General features: G+C 36.8%; 5 protein-coding genes across 5 annotated transcripts; 3 read left to right on the forward strand and 2 right to left on the reverse strand.

The window, feature by feature from the left end:
* The first annotated feature begins 1341 nt into the window (after positions 1-1341).
* On the forward strand, positions 1342-6911 carry WRKY32 (WRKY DNA-binding protein 32). Its single transcript, XM_086244969.1, has 5 exons — positions 1342-1739; positions 1880-1929; positions 4054-4757; positions 4888-5046; positions 6258-6911. Exons 1-5 carry the CDS (start codon positions 1490-1492, stop codon positions 6613-6615), a joined length of 1521 nt encoding a protein of 506 aa, XP_086101095.1. The 5' UTR covers positions 1342-1489; the 3' UTR covers positions 6616-6911.
* Positions 6912-7979: 1068 nt separating this feature from the next.
* Positions 7980-12451, reverse strand: LOC147285798 (DNA glycosylase superfamily protein). Its single transcript, XM_086243733.1, has 6 exons — positions 12003-12451; positions 10985-11505; positions 9676-9733; positions 9500-9583; positions 9209-9350; positions 7980-8517 (listed from the first exon to the last, which is right to left on the reverse strand). The coding sequence occupies exons 2-6, from the start codon at positions 11472-11474 to the stop codon at positions 8149-8151; spliced, it is 1143 nt and encodes a 380-aa protein (XP_086099859.1). The 5' UTR covers positions 11475-11505; positions 12003-12451; the 3' UTR covers positions 7980-8148.
* A 1259-nt stretch (positions 12452-13710) lies between these two features.
* LOC147285799 (26S proteasome regulatory subunit) lies at positions 13711-16023 on the reverse strand. The gene is made up of 5 exons (XM_086244721.1): positions 15679-16023; positions 15517-15577; positions 14915-15019; positions 14337-14643; positions 13711-13961 (listed from the first exon to the last, which is right to left on the reverse strand). Exons 1-5 carry the CDS (start codon positions 15817-15819, stop codon positions 13940-13942), a joined length of 636 nt encoding a protein of 211 aa, XP_086100847.1. The 5' UTR covers positions 15820-16023; the 3' UTR covers positions 13711-13939.
* A 370-nt stretch (positions 16024-16393) lies between these two features.
* LOC147285800 (leucine aminopeptidase 1-like) lies at positions 16394-21126 on the forward strand. Its single transcript, XM_086243589.1, has 10 exons — positions 16394-16633; positions 17092-17500; positions 17600-17794; positions 18002-18227; positions 18865-18991; positions 19138-19233; positions 19674-19751; positions 19992-20052; positions 20228-20415; positions 20681-21126. Exons 1-10 carry the CDS (start codon positions 16418-16420, stop codon positions 20807-20809), a joined length of 1725 nt encoding a protein of 574 aa, XP_086099715.1. The 5' UTR covers positions 16394-16417; the 3' UTR covers positions 20810-21126.
* Positions 21127-21552: 426 nt separating this feature from the next.
* Positions 21553-24867, forward strand: LOC147285801 (DNAse I-like superfamily protein). Its single transcript, XM_086243590.1, has 7 exons — positions 21553-22102; positions 22463-22504; positions 23023-23105; positions 23211-23312; positions 23417-23631; positions 24191-24285; positions 24363-24867. The coding sequence occupies exons 1-7, from the start codon at positions 21961-21963 to the stop codon at positions 24614-24616; spliced, it is 933 nt and encodes a 310-aa protein (XP_086099716.1). The 5' UTR covers positions 21553-21960; the 3' UTR covers positions 24617-24867.
* The last annotated feature ends 1335 nt before the right edge of the window (positions 24868-26202 follow it).

Raw genomic sequence — 26202 nt, forward strand, 5'->3', positions numbered from 1 at the left:
TTCTCTTCAAAGCAGTCATATTAACTTTCTGGGCAAGAATCTCACTTTAACGAAAACAGTTCAGGTCCAGGAGCTACTCAATCAAAAAACCAACCCGCCTTTGGCAGCTTTAAACCAAGACTTTGGTAAAGTGGCATGGTTGCTTTATGACTTGAGAAAAGGGTTTTGACCATAACTAGAAACTCTTCAACAACATACTCAAGAAGATGGAATAAACACTTGATGCACTTCTTGCTTTCTTGACTTGTACTTAAATACCATAACCACAACTTAAATCACAACACATTGGTCATTCGATGATGGTCTGCTCACATTTGATTTTAACTATTTTCAAGAATATTAAGAATTATTTAAAGCACAAAGCATTTATTCACTGCTCCAAATTAAATACTTAACATGAAAAACAAATACCATGTTCTAATATTTTTCATTATCCTCCAAGAAAAAGTACTATAAACATAGACATTCCTTATTCCTATGACAAATTAAATATTTTTTAAAAGTATATTTTCCGGTTGCCAAAAGTAGAAATATCTATATTCCTCGTGGATGAACATATATGTAAGCTTCAATCATGGTCCATGGGCATGAACCAACTAAACATGAACAAGTGACAAGATGATCATTGATTTTCTTTTTCTTTGTCTAATTCTCAAATCTATTTGGATGGCTGGCAGGTCACTTGTGCATTTACCATAATTGCCTTTGCATATATGCATTACCATTACAACCTACCAAGGTTTTTCTTAAATTTAATCATGGTAAGTGGCATAACAATTAATATCTTATTGGTTAACTGGAATTTCAAATTTTAAAATGCATTTTTATAGCGTTATTTTTGCGCTTATTGTGGTGTAAGCGTTATTTTTACATTATAACAATATTTTCGCTTACGTTTAAACCGTTACAAATACAAAACATTTGAATTTATTTGATACACTAAATATATAATTGAAGTGATTCATTACATTGTACATGAGTTTTACCTTTCCTCATTAGTCATTAGTCATTACTCAACAAAACATTATTCTCTCACAAGAAGCAGAGCAGTGTAACACCGAACCCCTTTAAGATTTAATACAAAAAATAAAACACACACTTAAGCCAATAAAGTAATAAAATAGTGCAAAAATGGGTCACCATTTCCGAGTCCAAACGGCAGCCTAAAAGAAACCGTCAAGTCAACAAAACCAAAGGTGATCCCCGCACCTGATGTAACGGAGATAATGAGATATTAACGGTTTCAGTTACACCGTCATAAAAACCACCTGAGTCAATGCCAGTCAAAGACACATATATACCCTACTCTTTAAAGCAACATCTCTCTCCGTCTCTCTCTCTCTCTCTCTCTCTCTCCTAATCGAAGCCGGTACACAGAATCCGAAACATTTCTTGGTTTCGGTCTAATTTTCGGGTTCGATTTCGGACACTATAAAAACTACAGTAGCAACAGTTTCGAAAAACTTTACTCTCTAAGTGATAATCGGCCATGGCTGAGCAAGAGGGCTTCGGAGCTCTCCAAGTAGAGAAACTAAAGCCAAACGAACAAGAAGAAGAAGAAGATGAAGAAGGCGATGAAGATGGACATGAGGATGAAGAAGGAAAGCAACAAATCGATGAATTTCAGCTGGGCGAGTTACAGAGCTCTGTACTGGAGTCGATAGACACACAAATAACACAATTTGAAACCCTAGTGGGACCTTCTACGCTGGAATTATCTGAGAACGATCAGTGTGCAGGTAAGCTTGGTTTTCCGGAAACGGTGTGTTTGTTTTTGCAAAACTTTTTTTTTTTTTTTTAATTTTTAATTTTTAGTTTTTGCTTTTTGTGTTTGGTGGGATTATAGTGAAGGCGTAATTTTGTGTGGTTGATCTGACAGGTTTGCAGGTTAACGCTACGTCGCAGTCGATTGATGGAACTCAATTACAGGTTAGAAACTTTCTGAGCTTTTGATCTTAGGCTAAGTGAATTGTAACCGTTTCTGTTTCCGTGCTCTTACTGATGCTTAGTAAACTTCTATTTTCATGAATTTTTGAACTGGTTTGTGCGTTTTTGAGGGCGGGGGGGTTGTATTGAAATATAATTATATATTCTGAATTGGGAGAATTTTTATTTTTATTTTATGGAGAGGTGGAATTCAGAGAATTCATGCGTGCAAGGGTTTTGGTGGAAGTGGTCTTGTTATTCTCACAGTATTTGCCTTTTGAGGTTTAAGATCAAGGATACTGGAAAAGAGTCTGATTAGGGTTTATTAATTAAAGGGAATCATGTTTTGGTTCTTTTAGGTTACTGAGAACTACATGGGCTTTCTTGCACTGACATGAACTCTGAATACCCCTACCGTGGGAGGAGGGGAGCTGATCCCCTCGACAGGCTTAAATACCATGACATGATTTTTCTTTTCTTTTTGATTCTTGAATTTTACTTAGAAATTGAAATCTATGAATGCGGCTTCAAGGGGGCAGAGCAAGAATGTTTGTTAAAGTCCTTGTTTAAGGGTTGGTATCAGTCATTATGGCCAGGGCATAGCCAAGTTGGTGGTCACAGGGCTCCTGTAAGAGGGGGTCCGAAGTTCTAATTCTTCCGTCCCAAATGTCATAATTAATTAACAAAGGGGCTGGAATCATTAGTTAAACTAAACCTAGGATAGGTTTGAGAAAGCACATTCAAGGCGAATTACATTCAGAGTCCTTTTGGCCCAAAACTGGAACTACCTTTTGGGTTTATCAATCCTAAGCAAAATACTTTTCTTGCTTCCGTAAGGTGTGTGTGGTGCCTATTTCTTCTCCCATGGCATGCAATAGAATAATCCTGCAAACAATGTACTACCACAAAGAGCTTTTAGGAATCTTTCTTGTAGGTGTGCCCTTTCATGGATGCTATGTATTGGGGTTTTTCTTGTTAGTTATGAAATAATTATTGGATCACATCCTAACCACTTAAATTTTTTATTGTAGGGGTAATCAACAAAAATATATCATTGTATGAAAGTAGGAGATTATAAATTCGAATCCATGTAATTACAATCTCGTAATTTATGTCGATTCCCACGTGTTAAGCCCTCTAGGTAGGAAGATAGTCATATGAGAAGAGGAGTGTTAGATTGTAAAATAATTATTGGTCCATATCTTACAACATAAGCTTTTGGAGTAGTGGTAACCAAAAGAAAAAAAAAGTTCACTTTGATACAGCACCCCAGGTGTCCCAACTCTCATTTGGGATGAGATCCTATAATAGGAAATATTAAAACTGATACTTAAACATCCAAAAGAAGTGTGATGTACCAAATGATTGCTGGAAATTAGTAAGCATGACCAATCCGTAATCAGATAATATCAGAAAACAAAATGATTTATGACTGATGGAGGTCCACAAGAAGGAAAATTCAATTTACTTGAGATGGGATATTAGTAGCCAAATACATCTTTACAGTATTCTTTTTCTTGTTGTTAATATTTTGGTGGTAGGAGTAATAATCTTTGAAGACAGACCAAAGGAGATATGACCTATATACACGGTGCATACCGGATGTACTTGTTATTATTAATGTATAACAAGTCTGAAGATTAAGAAAATCTGAGGGTGCAGAAAAGGTCAAATCTTGGATGCATCAATAACCAAGAATATTTAGAAGACAACCATCTTCAACTTATATTAAAGAATCTCCACTTATTTTGTTGCGTTGATAAACTGTTTCCTTGTATTGTCTTTTGCACATATCATTTCTGAGCTTATTCATTTTTTTTTTTTTGATGAAAACCTTCTGTCATATAGGTATGTGGAACATGTCAACTTAGTTGACCTTACACCATCTCATTCCCACCTCTAATAGTCTAACTTGAGGCATGGGCCTGCCTTGCAACAGTTTAAGGGGCACATACACAAGCTAAAAGGGTCTAGATTCATCTTGTATAACATCATTTGAATTATATGCAACTACAGAATGTTATATCCCTCATTGTCAGAAGTCAAATATCTGGTTCCTTGTATATATTAGTTGTTATAATAAATTATTATTTTTCATTAATATAATTATTTTCTATTCTTTTATAGGAGCAAATTGGGCTAAACCACCAGGAAGTTTTGGCAAGTGTAACGGACCAGGCTTCTCAGACTCAGACACAAAATTCTCTTCAGTTGACTGTTCATCCAACTCCTTTGTCAGAACTATCACCAACTTCTGTTACTCAATCCATTTCATCTGCTCCAAGCCCAATTCTGCTAGAACGAAGCCTGTCACCACAAAAGGTCAATAGTTTATGTACACCAGAGGGGGACAAGCAAAATTCTTCTGACCCTAAATCTATATCTTCTGTTCCTCTTCTGAGGACATCTGCTTCTGATGGTTACAACTGGCGGAAATATGGTCAGAAGCAAGTGAAGAGCCCTCAAGGTTCTCGAAGTTATTACAGGTGCACATATTCTGAGTGTGATGCCAAGAAGATTGAATGCTCTGATCACTCAGGTCGTGTATCAGAGATCGTTTACAAAAGCCAACATACTCATGAACCCCCTCGGAGGAATAACTGCACAAGGGAAAGTAAGCTTGCATCTGCTGCTGAGCGTGTAGGGAATGGTGTTGCAGAACATCCCAGCCGAACGCTTAATGATTCAGAGCTGTCCACGTCTTCAAAAGAACCTATTCAAGAAACACCCCCAATTCCTGAAAGAAAACGGCAGAACTCAAGTGACTCTGATGGTAATGGTGATGTTAAGATCAAGGAGGAGCATGCCAATGAACCAGAACCCAAACGAAGGCAAGTTTACCCATAAATTTGATTTCCTAAAACTCTTCTTTTTTCTCCCCCCTGTATTTTGTAATATACATGTTCAAAGGAGTAGAGGGATGTCTGGTTTTAATATACACTCCTCCTTATTGATAACCAGAGTGAAGAAAAGTGACTTAGAATATTCAGCTTCTCTCTTAAAACCTGGCAAGAAACCTAAATTTGTTGTGCATGCGGCGGGGGATGTGGGAATATCAGGTGATGGCTACAGATGGCGCAAATACGGACAGAAAATGGTGAAGGGAAATCCTCATCCCAGGTGCATGCTCATTTCTATCATCTTTTTTCTTTACAGTTTGGTACCGTTGGCCTGATTAATCAGTGTCTGGGGCCGGATACTAAGTCAAGCTGTAATGTCTGTGTGCTTTTACAAGGTTGAAAGAACCACTAGAAATTGCAATGGTTTAGCTTCTCATTCGTTGAATGTTTTTTATGGTTAAATAATGTACTGCATGCAATCTCTTTACATAAACTTCTTCTTGCCTGTGTGTGAGACATATTTAAAAAAGTCATAATGCAGTTAATTTTGGGAAAGATGCAATTGGAAGAACTGAAAATTTTAATGATGCAATGAGCCTCAATTATGGATTTGTGGAAGTACAACTTAAAATGTTCCAATTTGCTTTTGATTCTTAAGCAATCTTAACTATTTTCCCTTTTGTTCATTTGCACTTCCAAGATCCAAATACAGCACCAATGATGCTGACCAAAGAATGCCCTTAACTTCTTTTGTATATCCTCTGGTGGTATCCTTAATCAGATGAAGCTTGTGATATAAAGAATTGACAAGAGTCCTGCCAGTTTCCTAGAGTATCTATTGACAGGAAATAGATAGTGAACAGCATTTATTCAGAACTGATGTCCAGTTTTTTATTATAAAATTTGACATATAAACATTTTAAAACTGATGTTTAGTTTAAAATTTTAACAGTATCTCTTTGGTATCATCTATTTCGGGGAAATGAATATTCATCTTTTAATAGTTTGATGTTATCTGTCATATTGTTTAGAAGAAAAGTATCTTTCTTTCCTTTACACAAATCTTGAGATGCGGAATTGCTATTCAATATGCTATCAACAATTTCAAATGTCGTGAATCTTGAGAGATTGATAATCCTTTTCAAAAGGTGAGGACAATTCACGCCATCCAGTCCATCTGGCTCTTAGACTGTGAAATTAAGCTTTACTATTGCTCTTTTAGTTGGAACCGTTTTAGAAGGTGACTAAGCAGATTCTCTGAGATAGTCTAAGATAGGTTCAATGCCCTATAAATTTAGTTTAAGCTGTTTGTGGTCTCTGTTTGAGCGCCTAGATTATGACTAGCTTTATTTTGTTCCTAGTCTCTAGGAAGCCATCTACCTTAGTAATTGAGTTTGCATATATGTCCCTGTTTATTACTATATGATCTGCTGCAACCTCATTCTTAGGAATCACTGCATGTCTTGATCAATTTCTTAATTTTTTTTCTAGGAACTACTACAGATGTACTTCTGCTGGGTGTCCTGTCCGGAAGCACATTGAAACAGCTGTTGATAACACAAGTGCTGTCATTATAACATATAAGGGGATACATGACCATGACATGCCTGTTCCAAAGAAGCGACATGGCCCTCCAAGTGCTCCTCTTGTTGCTGCTGCTGCTCCTGCTTCCATGAACAATATGCATATCAAGAAAATTGATACACACCAAAACCAAATCTCTTCAACCCAGTGGTCAGTGGACACAGGAGGAGAATTGACTGGTGAGGCCTTGGACCTTGGAGGCGAGAAGGCAATGGAATCAGCTCGAACTCTTCTGAGCATTGGATTTGAAATCAAGCCTTGCTGAAAGTTCCTTTGCCGGCCCAAGGACTAATAAAGAAGATCATTGACGGGCCTGCCTTTTAGAAATCTTGCAGCTGTATTTATATAAAGTTATAAATTATCAGATTGGCAGGTTTGATTTTTTTTTTTTTTTTACTTTTCTTTTTCACATTTCAGCTGTAGTGTTATAGCGAACAGTTGTGTATACTTGGTATTGTACACCCTTGCACCTTGTTTTGAATAGGCTAATGGTAGTTAAACAATATAGAAATGGGTGGCATTTTTTTCTATTTCAAACTAATTATGGCCGATGTTTGCACTTATTCCATCTTCATTCCAGATTTGGTTGGCGTGTGAAGTTGGGCATGCGATTGCCATAGGATGCTCTTTATTTTTATATTTTTCAAAGTGACTATTTGGTGTTATGGACTGGTGATTATATATAGGGACGTGGGATAATGAAATTTGCTTACTAGTGCCTAGTGGAGACCCCAGTGGCAAATTTCTTCCAAGGACTCAACCATTATGTTGCCCTAGAAAAAAAATGTTGAAAATCATCAATCTCAAAAATAATAATATCATGTCGAATGCTGTATGTTTGTTGGGTTAAAAACCGGTGTCTGCTTAACAAAGAAAACTTTAAAATATTGCTTGAAGAACATGAATGGATTCTGTAGAAAGATTTAAATCTAGAAAAGTTGGTGGGATGTTGCCATGTGGTTTTTCTGGGGTAAGCTGCTGTTTCTTATCGTATATCTCCAAATAGTTCTCAAAAACATGAAGTGTAAACACCAACGGGCTTAAAAGGTCTCCAAAACAATGCATCATCATCCATCAGTCGTTATCTCAATTTACCCAATGTGGTAGGATTACACAAAAGAAGTTTTGGGGCAGAAGCCAAAAGGGTTTCCAGGACAAACGCGTCCAACAATCAGCATCTAAATTCATACTGGAAACAGGGGTACCCCACATTTTTAGGTGATGTTGTTTGAGTTAATAGTGCAAACATGTCTGTCAATTGGGAGTCCCCTTCGGCCGTCCTATGGGGACAAAGAAACATTGAGCTACAGATACTTCATTGTCACCGGTCACCCATTAAAAGCAAAATTGACCTATCAGTTATAATAAGTTGTAGCTATCCAGCACATTATAAGGTATCCGTCCGGACATCAAAAACCACTCCCACCCCACAATTGTAAGGCAAGGCTAAGGCCTTGAGTCAGATGGTGAAGCATTTGCATTGCACAATTATTTCATTTCCTTTTCTTTTAATGCCTAAACCTGCTTTTAAACAAATTCTAATTACTAATATTTTCATCTGTACAAAAAAATTGTGTATTAGTTTTTGAAGGCTCACAAGAGAAGCCGTACCAACAGCACAATCACCAGTTTCATTTTAATCCACATCAGTAATCTACAGTGCGAGAATTCATATTGCTCCAGAATTCATAAAATTATACACAAAAGCATCTTCACTACTACCCTATACAAGAGTAGCTCTGAATCAGTCAAAATGATAAACTGATGATTGAACCCGGCTGACCACGACGCTGACTCTTTATAAGTCGGAGGTGAAACTCAACTCATCTATGGCAACGGATAAGTCTGATTCTATCCCATTCTCAGTTTTCTTTTCACCCTCATCCATGATGCCATTCTCTTCCTTCCCTTCTGCTGCATTTATACACTCCTGGAATCTGAAGCAACTAACGAGATGGTCATTTGTAAGTCCAGCAACCTGCATGAAAGAATAAATGACAGTGGGCCCAACACTCCGAAATCCCCTTCTCACAAGGTCTTTGCTTATCACATCTGCTTTTGGAGTTTTAGCTGGAACCTGCCGAGGGTACCGGAATCTGCTAACAATAGGCTTGTTATTCACAAAGCTCCAAATATACTTGTCAAACGATCCAAACTCATCTATAACCTGACATCAGCAAAACCTGCAAAAAGTTAGTTGCAATGATACATAGCAATTACAAATGTGCAATCACGGCTACAGTAAAAGGGTTATTGGATAGTGGTTAATGGTGGAAAACTTATGAAGAAAAATAAGTGATTCAGGACTAACTAATGAAGCAAGCTGGCATGCTGAAGAAAAGGAATAAGTAGGTTGCACAAGCAATTCTGAGGTATGATAGAAGGTTAGGCTGTATGGATGGTAGTATCCTGATTTGTCCTATATGTGTGATACAAATAAAAGGGGGGTCAGGGCCACCATTCAACCACTTTTTTCACCTAACCTACCTGATCAAATGATCACTAAGCACCCATTATATACCATTTAATTGCTTGTACAAACAAGAGAAAACATGTGGTCCCCAGTTTATATGGGTTAGACTGAGTGAGTGAGGCTATTTTGCTTCTAGCAAAGTGATGCATAAAATAATCCCACTGGTACAAATATATTAACAACTTGCCACATTTTATTCTAAGTACTGGTTAAACTCAGTATCATTTGAAAAGTAAATTTATGCTCGATAAGTTTACATATTAGTCAGGTATACAGTATCTTAGTACTTTCAAAATACGAGTTAGTAGTAATTTACTGAGCCGGCACATGCGTGCATCTCTTGCTAGTCAATCTCATACAATGGGAGAAGGAAATGAATTTCTACCTTAGTTACTTGACGTGCATTCTCAATGATAGCACGCAACTTTGATTCAGACAATAAGGAGCTTGCAGCGCTTCCGGGTGCTATTATCTTCTTCTCATTCATCTTTGAGATGGCAACTGGATCAAAATCTGCAAAAACTTCCCTGCAAAAAGAAGCTTGTCAATTAATAACAGAGTGGCTAGGTCATGCACAAGGGAAGGGACCATCACCAAAAGGCCCCAACCCTTTATATAGAAGGTATCACGTAAGTCTGTTGGTAAATAAAAAAGAGAACCTTCACAGAATCAATACCTAAAGATGTGCTTTTTGCTTAGAATGGCAGGCCATGAAAGTTCAGCCAGAGCACCAGATAGGACAAGAAGCTCAAACAGTTTCCTGCATGTGGTCAAGATGACTGTGAAATTGAGTTCTATAAAGGAATAGTCATTTCAATCAACACAGATACATATAGTGTTGTTATGACATACTTGTCATCATGTACTGGAAGCCCCCATTCCTCATCATGAAAAGCAGCATAACATGGATCTGCTTTCAACATATCAAACTCCATCAGAATATAAGTATCTGAAAGAATATCAAACCATGTAGAAAAACCTAGTTGTTTCAACTATCCAGAATGAGTCTCCAAATAACATACATGTAGTTATAGTTCTAGAAGACAAAATAAAATAAAAGCAAAGAGCTGAATGACAAATCTTTTCTGCTTGGACGTCAGAACAGTGTTTTTTTAAAAAGGAAACAGAGAATACAAAAATCAGAAGGCCAGTGAATCGATACTCATTTGTTAGTTTATATAACAGAACCTTGTATGATTGTAAATGCAAAAAGTTATGAATCAATGAAATGTGTCCAAGTGAACTTAATAGTAACGAGTAACAGTTATCAGATGATTTAGGGCCATGTAACCAATCTTTACATCAAGCAGTTTAGAAATTTAAGAAAAGGGCTTGGCAAGCTTTTTACAAATGGAATATACTAAAAGCTCCAACAATGTTAACTTTTTCACCCTCTCATTAAGATGGTTTTGAAAAGACATGCCCCACTTGCCATACTACTCAGTTTAGTTCAGTTTCCACATGCATATAAGCAGTGGGATGATCAAAGGAAAATTGAAACATCAGCTTTGAAGAGAGTAAATTTAATTCAATTAAGCCTTATACATGACTATTTCCATCAGCCACATGTCTTTGATATTGCCTATTAAACCCTAACCAGGACCATACTCACCCTTAAATCGGAGCCCTTCATTATAAGGTGCAAGATGTTTTTTTAATCAAGGGTTGGATAACGATGAGCTAAAATCCAAGTTATTTTGGTTTTAAGTTGGCGCAAAGCCGACAAACTAAGCCAAGGCCATCATGAAAGAAGAAATCTTCAATGAAGATTCACATATATACAATAGAGCACAAATCTTAATTATCAAATATTATATTACATTACAGGGGCTTTACAGTTCTTAATAGACCTACTATGTTTAAAGAATAAATTGCCTACGCACTGCTGAATTGGGAATTAGATCATGTTATGCCATTCTGCTAGTCTAAAATGTGTCCCACGTTAACATTTCATTCAGTATTATGACAAACAAATTTCCAAAGGCAATTCCGAGATAATATACTACCAGGCATTACATTTATTCTAGGCTTTTAGCAATATATAAGCGAAGAATATATCAAGGGAAGAAATATATGAAAGGTACATTACTAACCAGAAACCATAACCAATTGCTCCAAAAGAAATTTGTTTTTTACAAGAATCAAAGAAAGGAGAACGAACCAGTATTTGGTGTCACCCAAGCGCACCTCTTCTTAGACTGTGAACTATCTGGGGGAGAGTCCAATCCACCATCAGAAGCAACACTTCTAGGCTTCGAAACATACTGCTTCCTCCTACTCCCTACACTGTTTGATCTGGTCAGCCTACAGGTAGATGCTCTACTATGAAAAGAATCTGTAGAGGCGTCTGATGAACATGAAGCATTTAGCGACAGATTAGAATGCAACAACTGCTCGTGCCGACGAAGCACTGAAGGAACACTGAGAGAATGCAGCTGGGGAGAGGTAGTATTAGTAACCATAGAAGATTTACGGGTTTTCTTCTCTTCAGCCGATGTAACCTCCTCAGCCAATTTATCAGCCTTTCTCAGGGGCTTTGAAGCTGGTTTTTGTGCACTGAAAGTCCCTGCCTTGTTTCCAGCGGGTCCAAGCACTGGCCTTGATTCTGAATCAGCCACATTGATAGACCTTACTCTTGGAGCTCCTGACATTGATATCACCCCTTTGGTTCAACACCAAATTCTGCAAAGATATAAGCTTTTTCCCACTCAGAATCACTTTAAAAAAAGAAAGAAAGAAAGAACCTTCCAACAGAACTAGCTTATGAGTTTTCCCGACTCCTTAAGATAAACCAACAAACTCTGAAATCATCCAAAACCCATCTAGAAAATTCACCAAAACCCCCATTTTCCTAACATTCAAAAGCTCAGATCACCATAAAGACTCCAAAAGCATATAAATTTGACAGTTCCACTAGGTACATTCATTGACCTTGCTCTTCAAGAGCCCCAACACAGATCTCAACTCTTCAACCACACGAACTCTCCAAATTCACACTCAACCAACCTTTGGGTCATTCACATTCAAATCCTCAACCCCTTCCAAACCCCACCTCGCAGAAAGCACTAAAACCCCCAGTTTTTCCAATGCCCAGATTCCAACTCAGCCCAAAACCCCTAAGAAAGTCAAGGCCCACTTGAGAATTTCGCAAAGATATAAGTGAAAGAAAATAACTTAACCTTTTAGCTCAGCTCGGCTAATTACCAAAAAGAGATAAATGAGCTTTAAAAGAGCCTCTAAACCCAGAGATTCTCATTCTGCACTTGGTGGAAAACGAGAGACTGAAAATATCTAAAAGAAAGAAAAAGCGTAGGTTTTTCAAACGGACTCGTTCACTCACTGCACCAAAAGGAAAGAGAAAAGCTGACACAAAGGATATGGTCTCTTTGCAATTCCATACTTTTTCCAAGAAAATTATGGCAAAGAAAGTTTCCGAGAAAATGCGGGAAAGTGGGTTTGTGTTGAGTAAATGGTTTCGATCTAGGAATTGAAATTGAAATTCTCTCCCTGAATTTGGACAGAGATAGAGAGAGACGGAATGAGAAATGAGCAGAAGAAGACGAAGTGAGACCGAAAGGTTGTCCCTTTTTGTTTACCGTGGAGTGACCTAGAGAGCCGGTTTGGAGTTACATTTTACCGCCAGTGTCCGGTTAATTTTGGTTGCCTGCGGCGCCACTCAGCAAAATAGTTTTTGTTTCACCTTTTTGAACAATTAAACTCAGACAAAATAATGAGTAACTAAAAAATTATGCGAAGATATATATTTATAATTCTTAGAAAAATATTTAAGAAATGTTAAAATATCTATTCAGTTTTGTTTGATTTGAAGAAGGCTGGAATTACTGAAAGTCTGAAACAAATTAAAAACCAATGTTTCAGTTTTTGTCTTCCAAGAAAAGTCTTAAACACACAACCAAAGAGCTGTTTATAATTCTTTGTTTTCTTTTGTTTTATGTCAAACTAACCCATTTGAAAAATCAAAACTTATAAATCGAACCCAGATATCTCATTTAAATAACAAACTTCACCTTCAATGTGAACAAAACCAGAAAACCTGTTTCTTATTGTATAATTCATGCATGTAACGCGTTTTCCAATAAAATAGAAAGGTAAAGTTAGGCAAAGCTAGGAAGCAGACAGCCTGAGGCTTTTACTATTTTGGTGATTAATGGACCACTGCAAGTCTGCGGTCTCTGGTAGCCTTCATAGGCAAGGATGGCATATTTGGCATTTGGCAGATGCCAAGCAAACGCACAAAGACAAGAATGAAGGAGGAGAGCTTAATTGCTCCTGCCTCCACTCCTTTGTCTTTCATCCTTCATGTGATATCTATCAAGTATCAAGTCTCAGCTCTGCTCAGTTTTGGAGGAGGCATGTCCCTGCATTTTCCTCCAAATTTCAGAGTGCATTCAATCTCTGTGCACTTGGGGTCTTTGATAGTATGCTGACTAACCTAAATACATACTTTTGACATCTTAGTGAAATATTTTCATTATCAAGGCATTTGTTATGGGACCAGTTCAGTAAAAAAGATCTTAGCTCCTTGCTGATTATCAGATGTTAATTTAGGTGTATTACAATACGCAAACATGGTTTTAACTTTCAATAAAAAAATGCAAATATGCAGAACTCGATGGACTAGTTTAATGTCCATGACCAAGAGGCATGTATAAATAAATAATAGATCGCTGCTCAATTTAGCTCCGGTGAATACTGATCCGATTGACTAGATTGACTAATCCTAAGATTATTGGATTATTCTACAATACTAATCGGTATTTGATAACAAGTGTATTTCACTTCACGTTTATGCTCATACATACTCATAAAGTGTAAACTCTCAATGCATTACAACGACCCAAGATTACCACAACATAGAAGTGCAAAGAGAAAAAGTAGTCTTTAAGATTGAATCAGATGTGTTTCTCATACAAATACTCTCAGGATTTCAGAGTATTTAGAACAAAGTACATTACAACCAATGTAAAGAGATCCCAAGGAGTAAGTAATAGAGAATCAAAACCTGCCTACACTGCGCTATGTTATGGAACTTGACATGATCAAAAGTAACAACTAAACTGTCTTGAGTCTTCTGGCTTGTGAAGAACTGGACTACTTACAAGATCCGGAAATGACAACTGCAAGTACCCACATAAACCAACAGTAAGTGAAGTAAAATGTCATGCATTGGTGAAAAGAAAAACAGAGGGTTGAGGGTTGTCAAATAATTTATCAAGGATGGACATAACAGAAGTTTGAACTAACTTATCCTATCGTATCTCAAAACCATGAAAAGCACTGTTATAAGAACTTTTAGCCAGTGACTAAAATTGGGCCATTCTAGTGTCAAGGACCTGCATTGATACAAAGTGTGTACAAAATATTGAGGGTGGAGTTTTTTCAGTGTGCGGGTTCAAATGCAAGTGAGAATAAAGACCATGTATCAGTAAAGGCCCTGTATTGTAGGACAATCCAACCAAATCATGAAAACAATAAAATGAAATGAGACGTACCCCAGTAGACCCCTGCCTTGCCATGCTCTAGGTGTCACCGTTAAGTTTACTTGAGTGCCTTGCCTTATAAGCATTACAGGTATTACACAACCCTGATTAGTTTGAGCCTCGGAAGCAAGCCTCTGCAACAAATTATCACCAATTTCCACATTTCCAAATTTCAGAATCTGATCTCCCAGTTGTAAACCATCCTCTGCTGCCGGTGATGCATCAGCTATCTCATCAACCAAAGCAAAGGGAACACTCACAATCACATCCACATCCATGGCATTCGGAGAATCTCTATGAACTTCTGCGCTTTGACCGTCTGACATCTCATCATTACCAAGAAGATCAGACAAAAATGCACTTGTCACATATCTTTATCCATATCTATATAAAATATTTAGCTCCCTCCTCCAACTTTTCAAAAAAAGTAATAATAAAAGGATGCATACATAACTAACTACCAATGGATCTTTGACTTCCCACACCCACACAAACACACAATACCTTCCAACATATGAAACCATAGGCAATATTCCTACCCAAAGCTCCCAATAAATCTAGGTAAGATAATATTTGTTCCAACCACCTACCTGAGTCTTTGAGGGATGATGATTTAGGAGCAAGCTTTGCTGAATGCAGAACTTCAATATTTTGAGTCAATTTCTCTGTAATCTCTTTGTGATCATTTCGCAATTCTGCAATTATAAGAAATACCACAAATAACAATATGAGTACATGGTTTAAGGCCACTACTACAGCCTCTGATAGATACTATGACTAACATCAGCACCATTACAAGCAATAAACACTACCCTTATGAAACTAATTTATTATCCATTAGTAAACATACGAAGCTAACTATTCCTGTTGGGTAATTAACATACCACAGGAGTCACAACTAGAAGGGGAACGTAAAGCTCCACAGTCAACACTCAGCTAGTCAGCTTGTATCAAGATTCGCAGAGAAAGAAATTTTTTTTTTATTATTATTATTCAAAAAATATGAAAAATTAATAAATGCAATTTAAGCAAATATAATCTAGTGTACCAGAAAGACGACACCTGGGTATGTATAACTCTACAGTCAACACTCACTTAGTACAAAGATTCGCAACGAAAGAAAGATTTTTTATTATGAAAAACTAAATAAATGCAATTCAAGCAAAAACAATAAGCAAGTATTCTAGTATACCAGAAAGACGACGCCTTTCCGCTCGCACAGATGGGATGTCAATGTCGTGGCGAGGAAACCCCTACAGATTAGAACAAGACGAACACCAAAAACCCTAAATCCCTAATTTCCATAATTAAAAAGCATTATTTCAAAAATTAAAAAAGGAAAAAAATAGTTGACCTCCGAGTCAAGGAGGTTGCCAGAGAGGCCAGGGCCACCGGGCTGAGTAAGACGCTCGATGATCGCATTCATCTCGTCCTCCAGGGCTCTCCTCTTCTCCATCAGACCCATCGTCTCCGCTTTCAGATTCGCTCCCACCATTTTTGTCTTCTTTTTTTCGTAGTTGGGCAACTTTAGCAACGCTTTCTTCTTGTTTCGCAAGAAAATGGTATTCAGTATGGGTATGTTTTTTTTGGCCAAACAGTAGGGGTATGTTTACTGAACTAGAATCGAAAGAAAATTTCATTCCGATTCCCCTCGATCATTTCCAACCCCTAAGGAATCCCATTCTTGATTTTGGTGGGTCCCACGTGCATTTCCTTTTCCTTTCAAATTTAGTAAACAAAAGAATCATTCTCATTTTTAATTATTAAGCAACACAGAAATTAGAATGAGAATAATTTCTAAATATTAGTAAACACAAAAATCAGAATCATTCTTGTTCCTTCTATTTCCTTTTTTTGTTGGTAAACATGTCCTAGAATCAGTACACTGCTGAAAAGCGATGCCGATAGGGGTAGTTTTGGTAAAATGAAATTATGATCCACCTGCAGAACACGTGCATCAATTTGGGCTAGGGAAAAGATAGGGCCGGCCCATCAAATCTGAGCCCAAAACATCTCGAAAAGAAAAAAAATTGAAAACGTTGTTATTTATCTGCTGGTTGATTATAAATAACGCAGACACGCACACTGGAAAAATGGTGGCTAGTGTTGTGTCCTTGGCGTCTACGCTTTTTGCTGTTACCTCACCCTCCCATACTTCCTGGTTTTTGACGAAATTACGGTCTGCTCCAAGTCTGCGACTTTCTTTTGCAGTTACACCCTTGGGTTCTCGCAGAGGGAAGCTCATGGCTCACACTCTTGCTCAGGCCACTCTCGGCCTTACTCAGCCTTCTGGCCTTGAGGCCCCAAAGGTTTGTTTCTATTATCTTGTTCAAAATCCAGTAAATCTTCTCGCATATATATGTTCGCCATTCGAAGATTGTCAGTTTGATTTTATTTTAGCTTAATTTTTGTGAAAAAATAATATTTAGTATGTGGGTTGTGAGCTATTTATTGTTGTAATCAATAGTTTTCGTGAAAATTGACGGATTTAGTGGAGTTTCATCGGTAAATACTCGATCTCTGTATATGCGGTAGTTGAATTTTGTGTTTTGTTTATTTGATTGATTTGTATGAGAGAAAGCAATAAATAAGTGATCTGTTAGTTGGCTCTTGATTGTATACTATTGGTTTAGTAATTATTTGTGTGTTACATTATATACAGAATGTATGTACAATTTGATTAATTATAGTGGGTTCAATTGTTGAAGAACATGATTTCAACGAAATACTGAACTCTCTGTTATATGTTTGTGACAATTCCTGAAAGATCTCTTACGCGGCAAAAGAGATAGATGTAACGGAATGGAAAGGAGACCTACTTGCAGTGGGTGTCACAGAGAAAGACTTGGTGAAAGATGAGAACTCCAAGTTTCAAAATCCAATATTGAAGAAGCTAGATTCCCATTTGGGTGGTCTCTTGGCTGAAGTCTCTTCTGAGGAGGACTTCACAGGAAAGTCTGGCCAGTCAACGGTTGTTAGGCTTCCTGGTCTTGGCTCAAAAAGGGTTGGCTTGTTTGGTCTCGGACAATCTGCTTCATCTACAGCAGCTTTCCAGGGTCTCGGCGAGGCTGCAGCAGCAGCAGCAAAGGCTGCTCAAGCAAGTGACATTGCTATTGTGCTTGCTTCCTCAGAGGGGCTTTCTGCTAAATCTAGCACTGCTGCTGCGATAGCATCTGGTACTTTGATCCAGCAATTTTTTATTCTAAATTTGTATTTGGTATTCTTATATGGTAATAGTTGTGGTAAACATGGGGGAATGGTTTGACTTGTTGTAGGAACTGTGTTGGGGCTATATGATGATAATAGATATAGATCAGAGTCAAAGAAACCAGCTCTTAAATCTGTGGACATTCTTGGTCTTGGAACTGGACCTGAACTAGAGAAGAAGCTCAAGTATGCTGAAGATGTTACCTCTGGAATAATTTTTGGGAGAGAGCTAGTAAATTCACCTGCCAATGTTCTTACACCTGGTTCGTATGAGCTCTGATCTTTTAATATTTCTGTTATTTGTCAGGTACTTTATGCATTTAATTCATTAACTAGTATGAAAAATCTGGATGGTCTTTAGTGTTGTCGCTTTGCTGCCCTATACTTGTAATTTCCAATTTTTGTTGCATCAGTCCATGTATCAAGATATTTCTTAGTATTGATTGTCTATGTTGATCATTATGTCTCAGGCAAACTAGCAGAAGAGGCCTCAAAGATTGCCTCCTTGTACAGTGATGTCCTATCTGCAAAAATATTAAATGAAGAGCAATGCAAAGAATTGAAAATGGGTTCCTATTTGGCTGTTGCTGCAGCCTCAGCAAATCCTCCACATTTTATTCACTTGCACTACAAACCCCCTGGCGGACTTGCTAAGGTCAAATTAGGGTTGGTTGGTAAAGGGCTGACCTTTGACAGGTGATTACAAATTATCTAGAATGAAAATTTTCCTCCTAGTTCTTTGGGAAATTTTGAAAACTGTCCCTAATCTAGACAGTCCAAAGACATTTAGCTTTTTTTTTTTGGATTACCAAACATATAACCACCGGATAGTGCTCCAATCTCCCTCAAGTAGTGCTCAAGGGGTTCAAGCATACTCAAGGGAGATTCATGCACTAATCGATGACTATTTTTTAAAACTCTAAATTGGCTAAAAGTCTTTAATGAATGAAAAAAAAAAAAAAGCCTAGGTTTTAAAATTTCTCTATTTCTTCTGACTCTTGGAAATATGCAACACCCTTGCCTGTAAATTTTGTGAAGCTACAACATCTGTGATTGAGAGGTTACTTATTGTGTTAAATGGTTCATTTCATGGTTGTATGATGTCTTTAAGTACTAAAGTGATTGTTAAGACAGTATTTCATTTTCTTCTCACATTGTGTATGCCATTTCTCTAGATGAATTATATTTCTCCTCTCCTTTCCCTGTCTTGACAGTATTGGAAGTGTGTTTGGTGATTTTCAAATATAAAAGTTCGTGATACCCTTCTCTGCTTATGATTTCTCCAACACTCAGTCTTTACTGGTTCTTGACTTCCTATCTTCTATGTTATCAGTGGTGGCTACAACATCAAGACAGGACCTGGCTGTTCAATTGAACTCATGAAATTTGATATGGGAGGTTCAGCAGCTGTATTAGGTGCAGCAAAAGCCATTGGTCAAATCAAACCTCCTGGTGTAGAGGTGAGTCATTGTGTTTTCCGTGTTTCTATTGCGAGGAAAAATGCCAGATGACCTATTGGCGACCTTTTAATCCTCAGTTTCAGTTTTGAGTGATTGAATTAGTGATATGCACCAGTATGTATCAATAATGGGTCTTGTATATGCAGGTTCATTTCATTGTTGCAGCTTGTGAGAATATGATAAGTGGAACAGGTATGAGGCCTGGAGACATTGTGACAGCATCAAATGGAAAGACCATTGAGGTACAGTTTCTGTGGTTTCCAGAAATGCACATCTTCTAACTGAAAAGAGGTTAATTGACTCATTGGATCTTAATTCTAAATATACTTAACATAACATTAAGCTATCTATTTACACATTATTTTCTAGATGAGTAAATATTTCCCAACTGATGAGAGGTTTAATTGACTTATTGGATCTTAAATAATGTGCTACATAGCATTAAGGATCCTATATATGTATGCCTTATCTTATGGTGAGTACAGTTCAAATTGAAATTTTGTATTGTTGCTTCTATCAAGTCCTCATCTAAAATTCTCAATCAAGTTCTTGTGTATTAGAGCATTAATTCCATTGCTGGGGCAGGACACTCTGAAATTAACAAGGGATTTTCTAAACTACAAGCCGAGCTTCCATGTTTTTTTAAACTAAAATCTTCTGTTGGCTTCAATTTCTGTCACAGGTCAATAACACTGATGCTGAAGGCAGACTTACTCTGGCAGATGCATTGGTATATACTTGTAACCAAGGTGTTGAGAAGGTATTGCCATTCTAATTTTCAGCTTATGGAACTTCATGAGTAGGACCGCATGCTGTTCTTTGTGGTTATTATTACCTTTATAATTGTTTAATGCCTACATGTTGCTTCCAAAGTGTATTTTAACAAAAAATTGTTGTGTATCCCATGAGTGATTCCACAAAATTTTTCCAAAAAAGCATTGATCCTGTTTAGATGTATAATACTGGTTTCTAGTACTGCTAACACCATCGTATTCTGCAGATTGTTGACCTGGCAACCTTAACTGGTGCCTGTGTAGTTGCTCTTGGACCCTCAATAGCAGGTATAAACAAATTCTATTTAATGTTGCACTGAAGAAACTGATGATGCTTAGTTTGGGGTTTTAAGTGATGATTATTGAGGTTTACTTTGTGTTCAATTTCTTAATACATTTTGAAACTGTTTTACAACTTAACAGGTTGCTAATTGTTTATTTGATGTTAAAATTTTCCTTTTAGGTGTCTTTACACCAAGTGATGACCTAGCAAAGGAGGTATTTGCAGCTTCAGAGGTCAGTGGGGAAAAATTTTGGAGGTTGCCATTGGAGGAGAGTTATTGGGAGACATTTAAATCGGGAGTAGCTGATATGGTGAACACTGGTGGTCGTCAAGGTGGTGCGATCGGTGCAGCTCTCTTCTTGAAACAGGTATATGATTTCATCATTCTATTGTCTTGGTTTCTTTTGTGCTTCTTGCTTCATAAACCTAATCACCAATAAGCACTTATGCTTCTCTCTTTGTTGTTATTCTATTATAGTGACCGCCTGTGGAATGTTGTATACTTATTATTTTCATTACAACAAAACCCACCTTAGTTTCATCATGCTTGTGTCTTGTTGTCTCACTTCTCAATGCAAATGTCCTGCATGGAAGCCTTCTATAGAATCTAAAATTTCAACTATGTTTTTGCAGTTTGTTGATGAAAAAGTTCAATGGATGCATATTGACATGGCTGGACCCGTTTGGAATGATAAGAAACGCACTGCTACAGGTTTCGGTGTTTCTACTCTGGTGGAGTGGGTTTTGAAGAACTCTTCTTAGGTGCCTGAAGTATCTATCAGGAGAAATATTACATCAGTGTCGGCAGAAGAGGAAACAGATGCATCTTGATGGAGTTCTTTGATTCTGTGACTTGAGTTTATGAATAAAATGTGCAGGAAAAGAGATGGAAAGATTTATGGGCCGAGGCATGGTCTTATTTAAGCTTTACTGCGAGGAGTTAAATCTCTATGATATCTTTCTTTGAAAAATCTTTTTGAAGTCTCAGTCTGTATATTTAGTATTTACTTGTTTTCTTGTTTCCAGAACACCAAAAAAATAAAAAATAAAGACGAAAGAAAAGGTGTTGGTTACTCTTATTCTTTGCGAACTGGTCTTGGAAAGACAAGTTTTATCTTTGGGACATAACATATGGAATCGAAGTAGATCTATCACTCCGCAAGATCTTGCATGGCAGTCTTGTGGATTGTCATGTTCAAAACCTTCTCCATCAACTAAAATCAAATAATCTAGGCCGGGCTTCTACTCTACATGTTTTACTTCTTTTTTTAATTTTTTTGGCCACTACATATTTTACTACTTAAATTATTTAGGTCGCTCTTTGGTGGAACTCAGGGAGGGTGAATTTCAAAAAATTATAACCGTTTATTAGTCAGTTTTTTTTCTCCTTATTCCCGTGAAAAGAAAAAATCCAACATTTATCAGACTTTGTTCGCATCTAACCCTTCCATATTTTTAATTTTTTAATTTTTTTTTTTTTGAAAAACTAAAAAATCGAAAAATATCAACTGTCATGACTTGGGGGAAAAAAGAAAAGAAAAGTGATTGCTGGTTGCTCGGCTTTGCGCCCTGGTAGACTGGCAGTAGGCGTCAAGTTTTATGACCTGCTTGCCAGCAGTCAAAACCGCTTTAAACATTTGACAAATTCTCTCAGTTCAGACATTATTGAAATTTGAGCCTCTCTCTCTCTCTCTCTCTCTCTCTCTCTCTCTCTCTCTCTCTGCTTCTTTTGCATTTTAATACTTCAGCTTCTTCAATATCATACTCTGTTTGCCGAATCTACTCCTCAGTTCACAAGAATGGAATATACCACCAAAATCTGCTAACTTTGTTCTCTGTGGAGCAATACATAATATACGATCATGTAGAAATAATAAGAAGGGCACATAGAGATTTGCACCACAAGGAATAAAATGAGTGTTTCTTTGACTGTGATGACCTTCAATCTTCATGAAGATCAGACAGCAGATAGTCCTTATTCATGGGAAAAGAGAAGGGATTTATGTATAAGCGTCGTTACTAGTTATTCTCCAATGATTCTATGTACCCAACAAGGTATCTTTGCCTCTGCTTTCATAGCTGCTATTTCCTATTTGCATATGGATCTTGCTTGTGCTTGTGATTTGCTTGAAATGGTTCATCTGGGTCTTCTTTCGTTGTGTTTTGGAGGTGGGTTTTTGTTCTTTTTGGATATAGTTGAGTTTCACAGTTGAAATGTCTGGGGGTTGACGGCTTTTTATTTTACTTGGTCATTTTCTTCCTTTTGCAGGATGATTGAATTGGGTTTAATTTAATTGTGGTCTTGTTACTTGTTTATGTTCAAAATGGTAGATTGTAAACTTTAATTGAGATGTTAATATTTGGGTGCATATCTTGTTTCTATATTAATATTTCTAATATCTATATTTGTTTCAGGTAATAAATCGCAATTGGATTATCTTCAGCAGGGATTGCCAGGTAACTTTCTTTACAAGAGTTCAATTTCCAGTTCGTAGAATTAGCATCTTTGTCATATGGTTGAGGGATGGGACGTTTGGCCCTGCGCTTTAGTGCAGTGTTTAAAAGATGACTAAATGACCAAAACTCTTAATGCTGGCTTTCTTGAAGACATGTTTCAATTTTTGACAAGAGAGCAGTATTTTATAAGTTATATATATACACACACACTATGGTGTCTGAGACCCTTTCATGTCTTTTTCTCATAACAAGATTATTTCATGTTTCACAATGATCCATTTTGAAGAACAGTTTGTTGGCTCCATTTGTCATTATATAGAATGCAATGATCTTATGTCCATGTATCTCATCTTTATCCTAAGCCTGGATTTTCCACTTATGATTGGACTGTTTGTATTTTATCCATTTTTTCTTATGGGAAACAAAATTTTATTGAACCAATTAATTGTACAATCACAGTGGACAGTAAAACGTTTGTATGGCCACTACTAGTAAACCGTTTGTATTTCATCCATTAGGTTATGATCAATTTGGAGTATCAAGAAAAGGACCTGAAGACACTTCAGATGAACATTGCACCATATTCTATGACAAGGCGAAGGTATAAATTACTTTTTTGATCGAGCTACAATACCTGTCTAATGTTGGCATTCCTCAGAAGGATTTGCAAAGTTGGACCTTTATGCCATTCTTTTATAAAATGAAGGTGGAGCTTCTTGAAGGTGGAACATTTTGGCTGTCAGAGTCACCTTCTGTCCCTGGAAGCATGTCATGGGGTTCGGTAGTGCCATGTATTGCAACATGGGTGATATCCTTACCATTTTACTTTCTCTAACTTAAATCATTCACTGGCTGCTTAATTATTTTCATGTAAGAGTGCTATATCAATTGTTCTCTTGACATGATGTCCACACATTTCAACTGAAAGGAGTTGAGCCACCTGGGTTTTCATTCCAGATAGTAAATACAAACATGGATGAGTTCAGTCCTCGTGCCCGTAGGCGAAGTGCCTTGCTCACCTGGCAGCACATTGCATCCTTACCACCTAGCTTGCCAGTTGTATATTGTGGAGGATTCAACACACAAAAGGAATCAACTACCGGGCGTTTTCTTCTTGGGAGATCAAGGTAACACTAACATGTGGATATCCAACTGTTTTTATACACTCAATTTTCTAGTTTCATGTCTATTACAAGTTACCCATTTTAAAAAATAAGAACCCATATGTAAATTATGAGATTTTTAAGGTCGCCCGCATGAAGAGAGTGAAGTAATAATATGGGCAACCAGAAAAAATAAAGGTTAGGGATTCTGGAGATTAGTAGGAAACTATGATGCTTCTTGCAGGCTGCCATTCATTTTGCAAGGAACATTATTCATTTTATACTCTACTTATAGTACTACCTCAGTGCAGACATCTAAGACACCTCTTTCCTGTTATCCTCTTTCTGATCCCCTCCCACTGTAGCAAACCCACTAGATCCCTTTTTGCTTTTGCATTGTCCTTTGTTTGGTGGATAGGATCATTAAAAATTGGTATTACCAAATGCATATCCTCGCATAGTTATTGTGTGAGATGAATTTATATGCTAGTCTCTTCCTGGTATGAGACTGTCCCGATAGCCTGTGGCTTTTATCTAAAATCTTGTTCTTTTTGGTAAATCTCTTCTCTTGGCTTGCCTGCAGAGAGCATGGTGTGGTGGGGGATATGAGGGATGCATGGCCTAATGCCCGTGTGAGGAAAAATGTTTCCCTTATTCGCACTTTTCATGGATTTAAAGGTACCTGACTATACCACTTATACAGCTAATGTTGCTCGCTGAGCATGGCCTAATTTTATTGTTTGTGTCGCTGTCAGGTGACAAACAAGGAGCTCTTGAATTCCTCAAGTTGATTTTCAGAGCCCTCTGCCTTTGCTGGGATCGCCAAACGCAGGATCTACACATAGATTGGATTCTTTTCAGAGGTAGATCTCTTATTCCTGTTTTGTGTGAAGTGGTGAATGATAACATTGATGGATATTATCCATCCTCCCACTATCCCATATTTGCTGAGTTTATGCTACCTCGTACTGTGAGAATGCTTGACCCACCTGCTCCTGAGGAAAATTGATATGCATCTGTTTTGAACCACCACCTCACTATTTTTCTCCTCTGAGTATTGAAGATCTTGCTCATAGTTGATGAGATTTAGATTGTTATGTTATGCACAATATTTTTTTGAACTTTTATTATAATACAGTGATCTTCAATTTACTCTAAGGTGCATCAAAAGAGGTTGTGGATGTAATTTCACTTCAAGTGTCTGACGATATGTTCTATCACTTTACCCTCAAGTTTTTCTTAATGGAATTTGATATACTCTTAAGTGAAGTTTTTTTTTCAAGCGTTTGGATATATACTCATTGAACTAATGAGCTTTAATCTGTGCTCAAATTACTGGAATCATGTTTCCTGAATTGTTTGGTCAGTGAGAAAATCCCCTCTTCTCGTTTAATAAAAAGAAGCAAAAAAGTTTAGCTGCGGTTGGTTAAGATAAATCATGGTTAGTACGTAATGTTACGTTTCAAGCAAAGCCTAACTCAAGGTTGTTTCTTGCTCAGGACTTCATCAAACTGCATTGTTCCTTTTATATTAATCTCGTTTAAATCAGATTTTAATGAAAGTTGTTAGAGTTTATTTTTCATTGAGGCGCCAATAATGAATAATATCGTGGTCCAAAGCAGTCTTAAATTGTACACTTCCGAGAGGTGTCATAAGAGGCAAAGAAGTTAAACAGCCATAACCCCACTTGTGTTATTGGATTTCGATTGATACTGAAGGCTCCATGATTATTATTTTTTTTTTTTTTTTAAGATTTAGGGGGAGGGAGAATCGAATTTGCGTATAGATGGTCTTTCTAACTGGGCTACCCACTAATAATTGCGAAAACTCCATGAATTCAAAGCACGAAAACAAAAAATGAATTTCCGCCTCAAACTTATTCGATGTTAATCGATATTGGGATGGAGTAGTACTCGTGAATTCCTATTGGCTATATGACTAAAAGCCTCAAAGTGCACTTTGTTTTGTGCATTGCTTAAAAATACTAGAGCTTAAGAGCAAAGTATTTCATAATAAATATTTAAACAAAAAATTGTTATACATATTTTCTATAATTAATCACTGAGATTACCTCAATAAACCCTTTTTGATTAAAAAAAAATTCAATAAAACATTTATGTGAAATTATGGATCTGTTTGATCACGTTTTCTAAAATTTAATAGAAAAAGAGAAGAGATGAGAAATGTAAGAAATATTCAAAATAAAAAACCATTAAAAATTAAGGTCCATTGATTTTAACTACTAAATTTCAATAATTTTTTAGTTTAGGTACAAAAATTAAATAACATTTTAGATTAGGTACTAGTTGAAAAGTCAAACAAATTAATAAAGTAAAAGGTATTAAAATTTACAAATATTACATCACATGCCACTACAATAAAAAAATAAAAATAATATTACATCACAAATATTACATTAATTTATACTATATTGTATTAAAAAAAAAAATCAATCCAGTCACAACTTAACTGTAACTGTTTTGGTAAATTGAAAGAGACAACTCAGACAACTATACTATATATTATTTTGAGTAAAAGTATTGTTTTGACATCTATTTATACTATATTGTAGTATAATTTCTCTAAAAAAAATTC

The sequence above is a fragment of the Dryas octopetala genome, chromosome 5, assembly GCF_963921425.1.
Source record: "Dryas octopetala chromosome 5, drDryOcto1.1, whole genome shotgun sequence".
NCBI classification, from domain to species: domain Eukaryota; kingdom Viridiplantae; phylum Streptophyta; class Magnoliopsida; order Rosales; family Rosaceae; genus Dryas; species Dryas octopetala.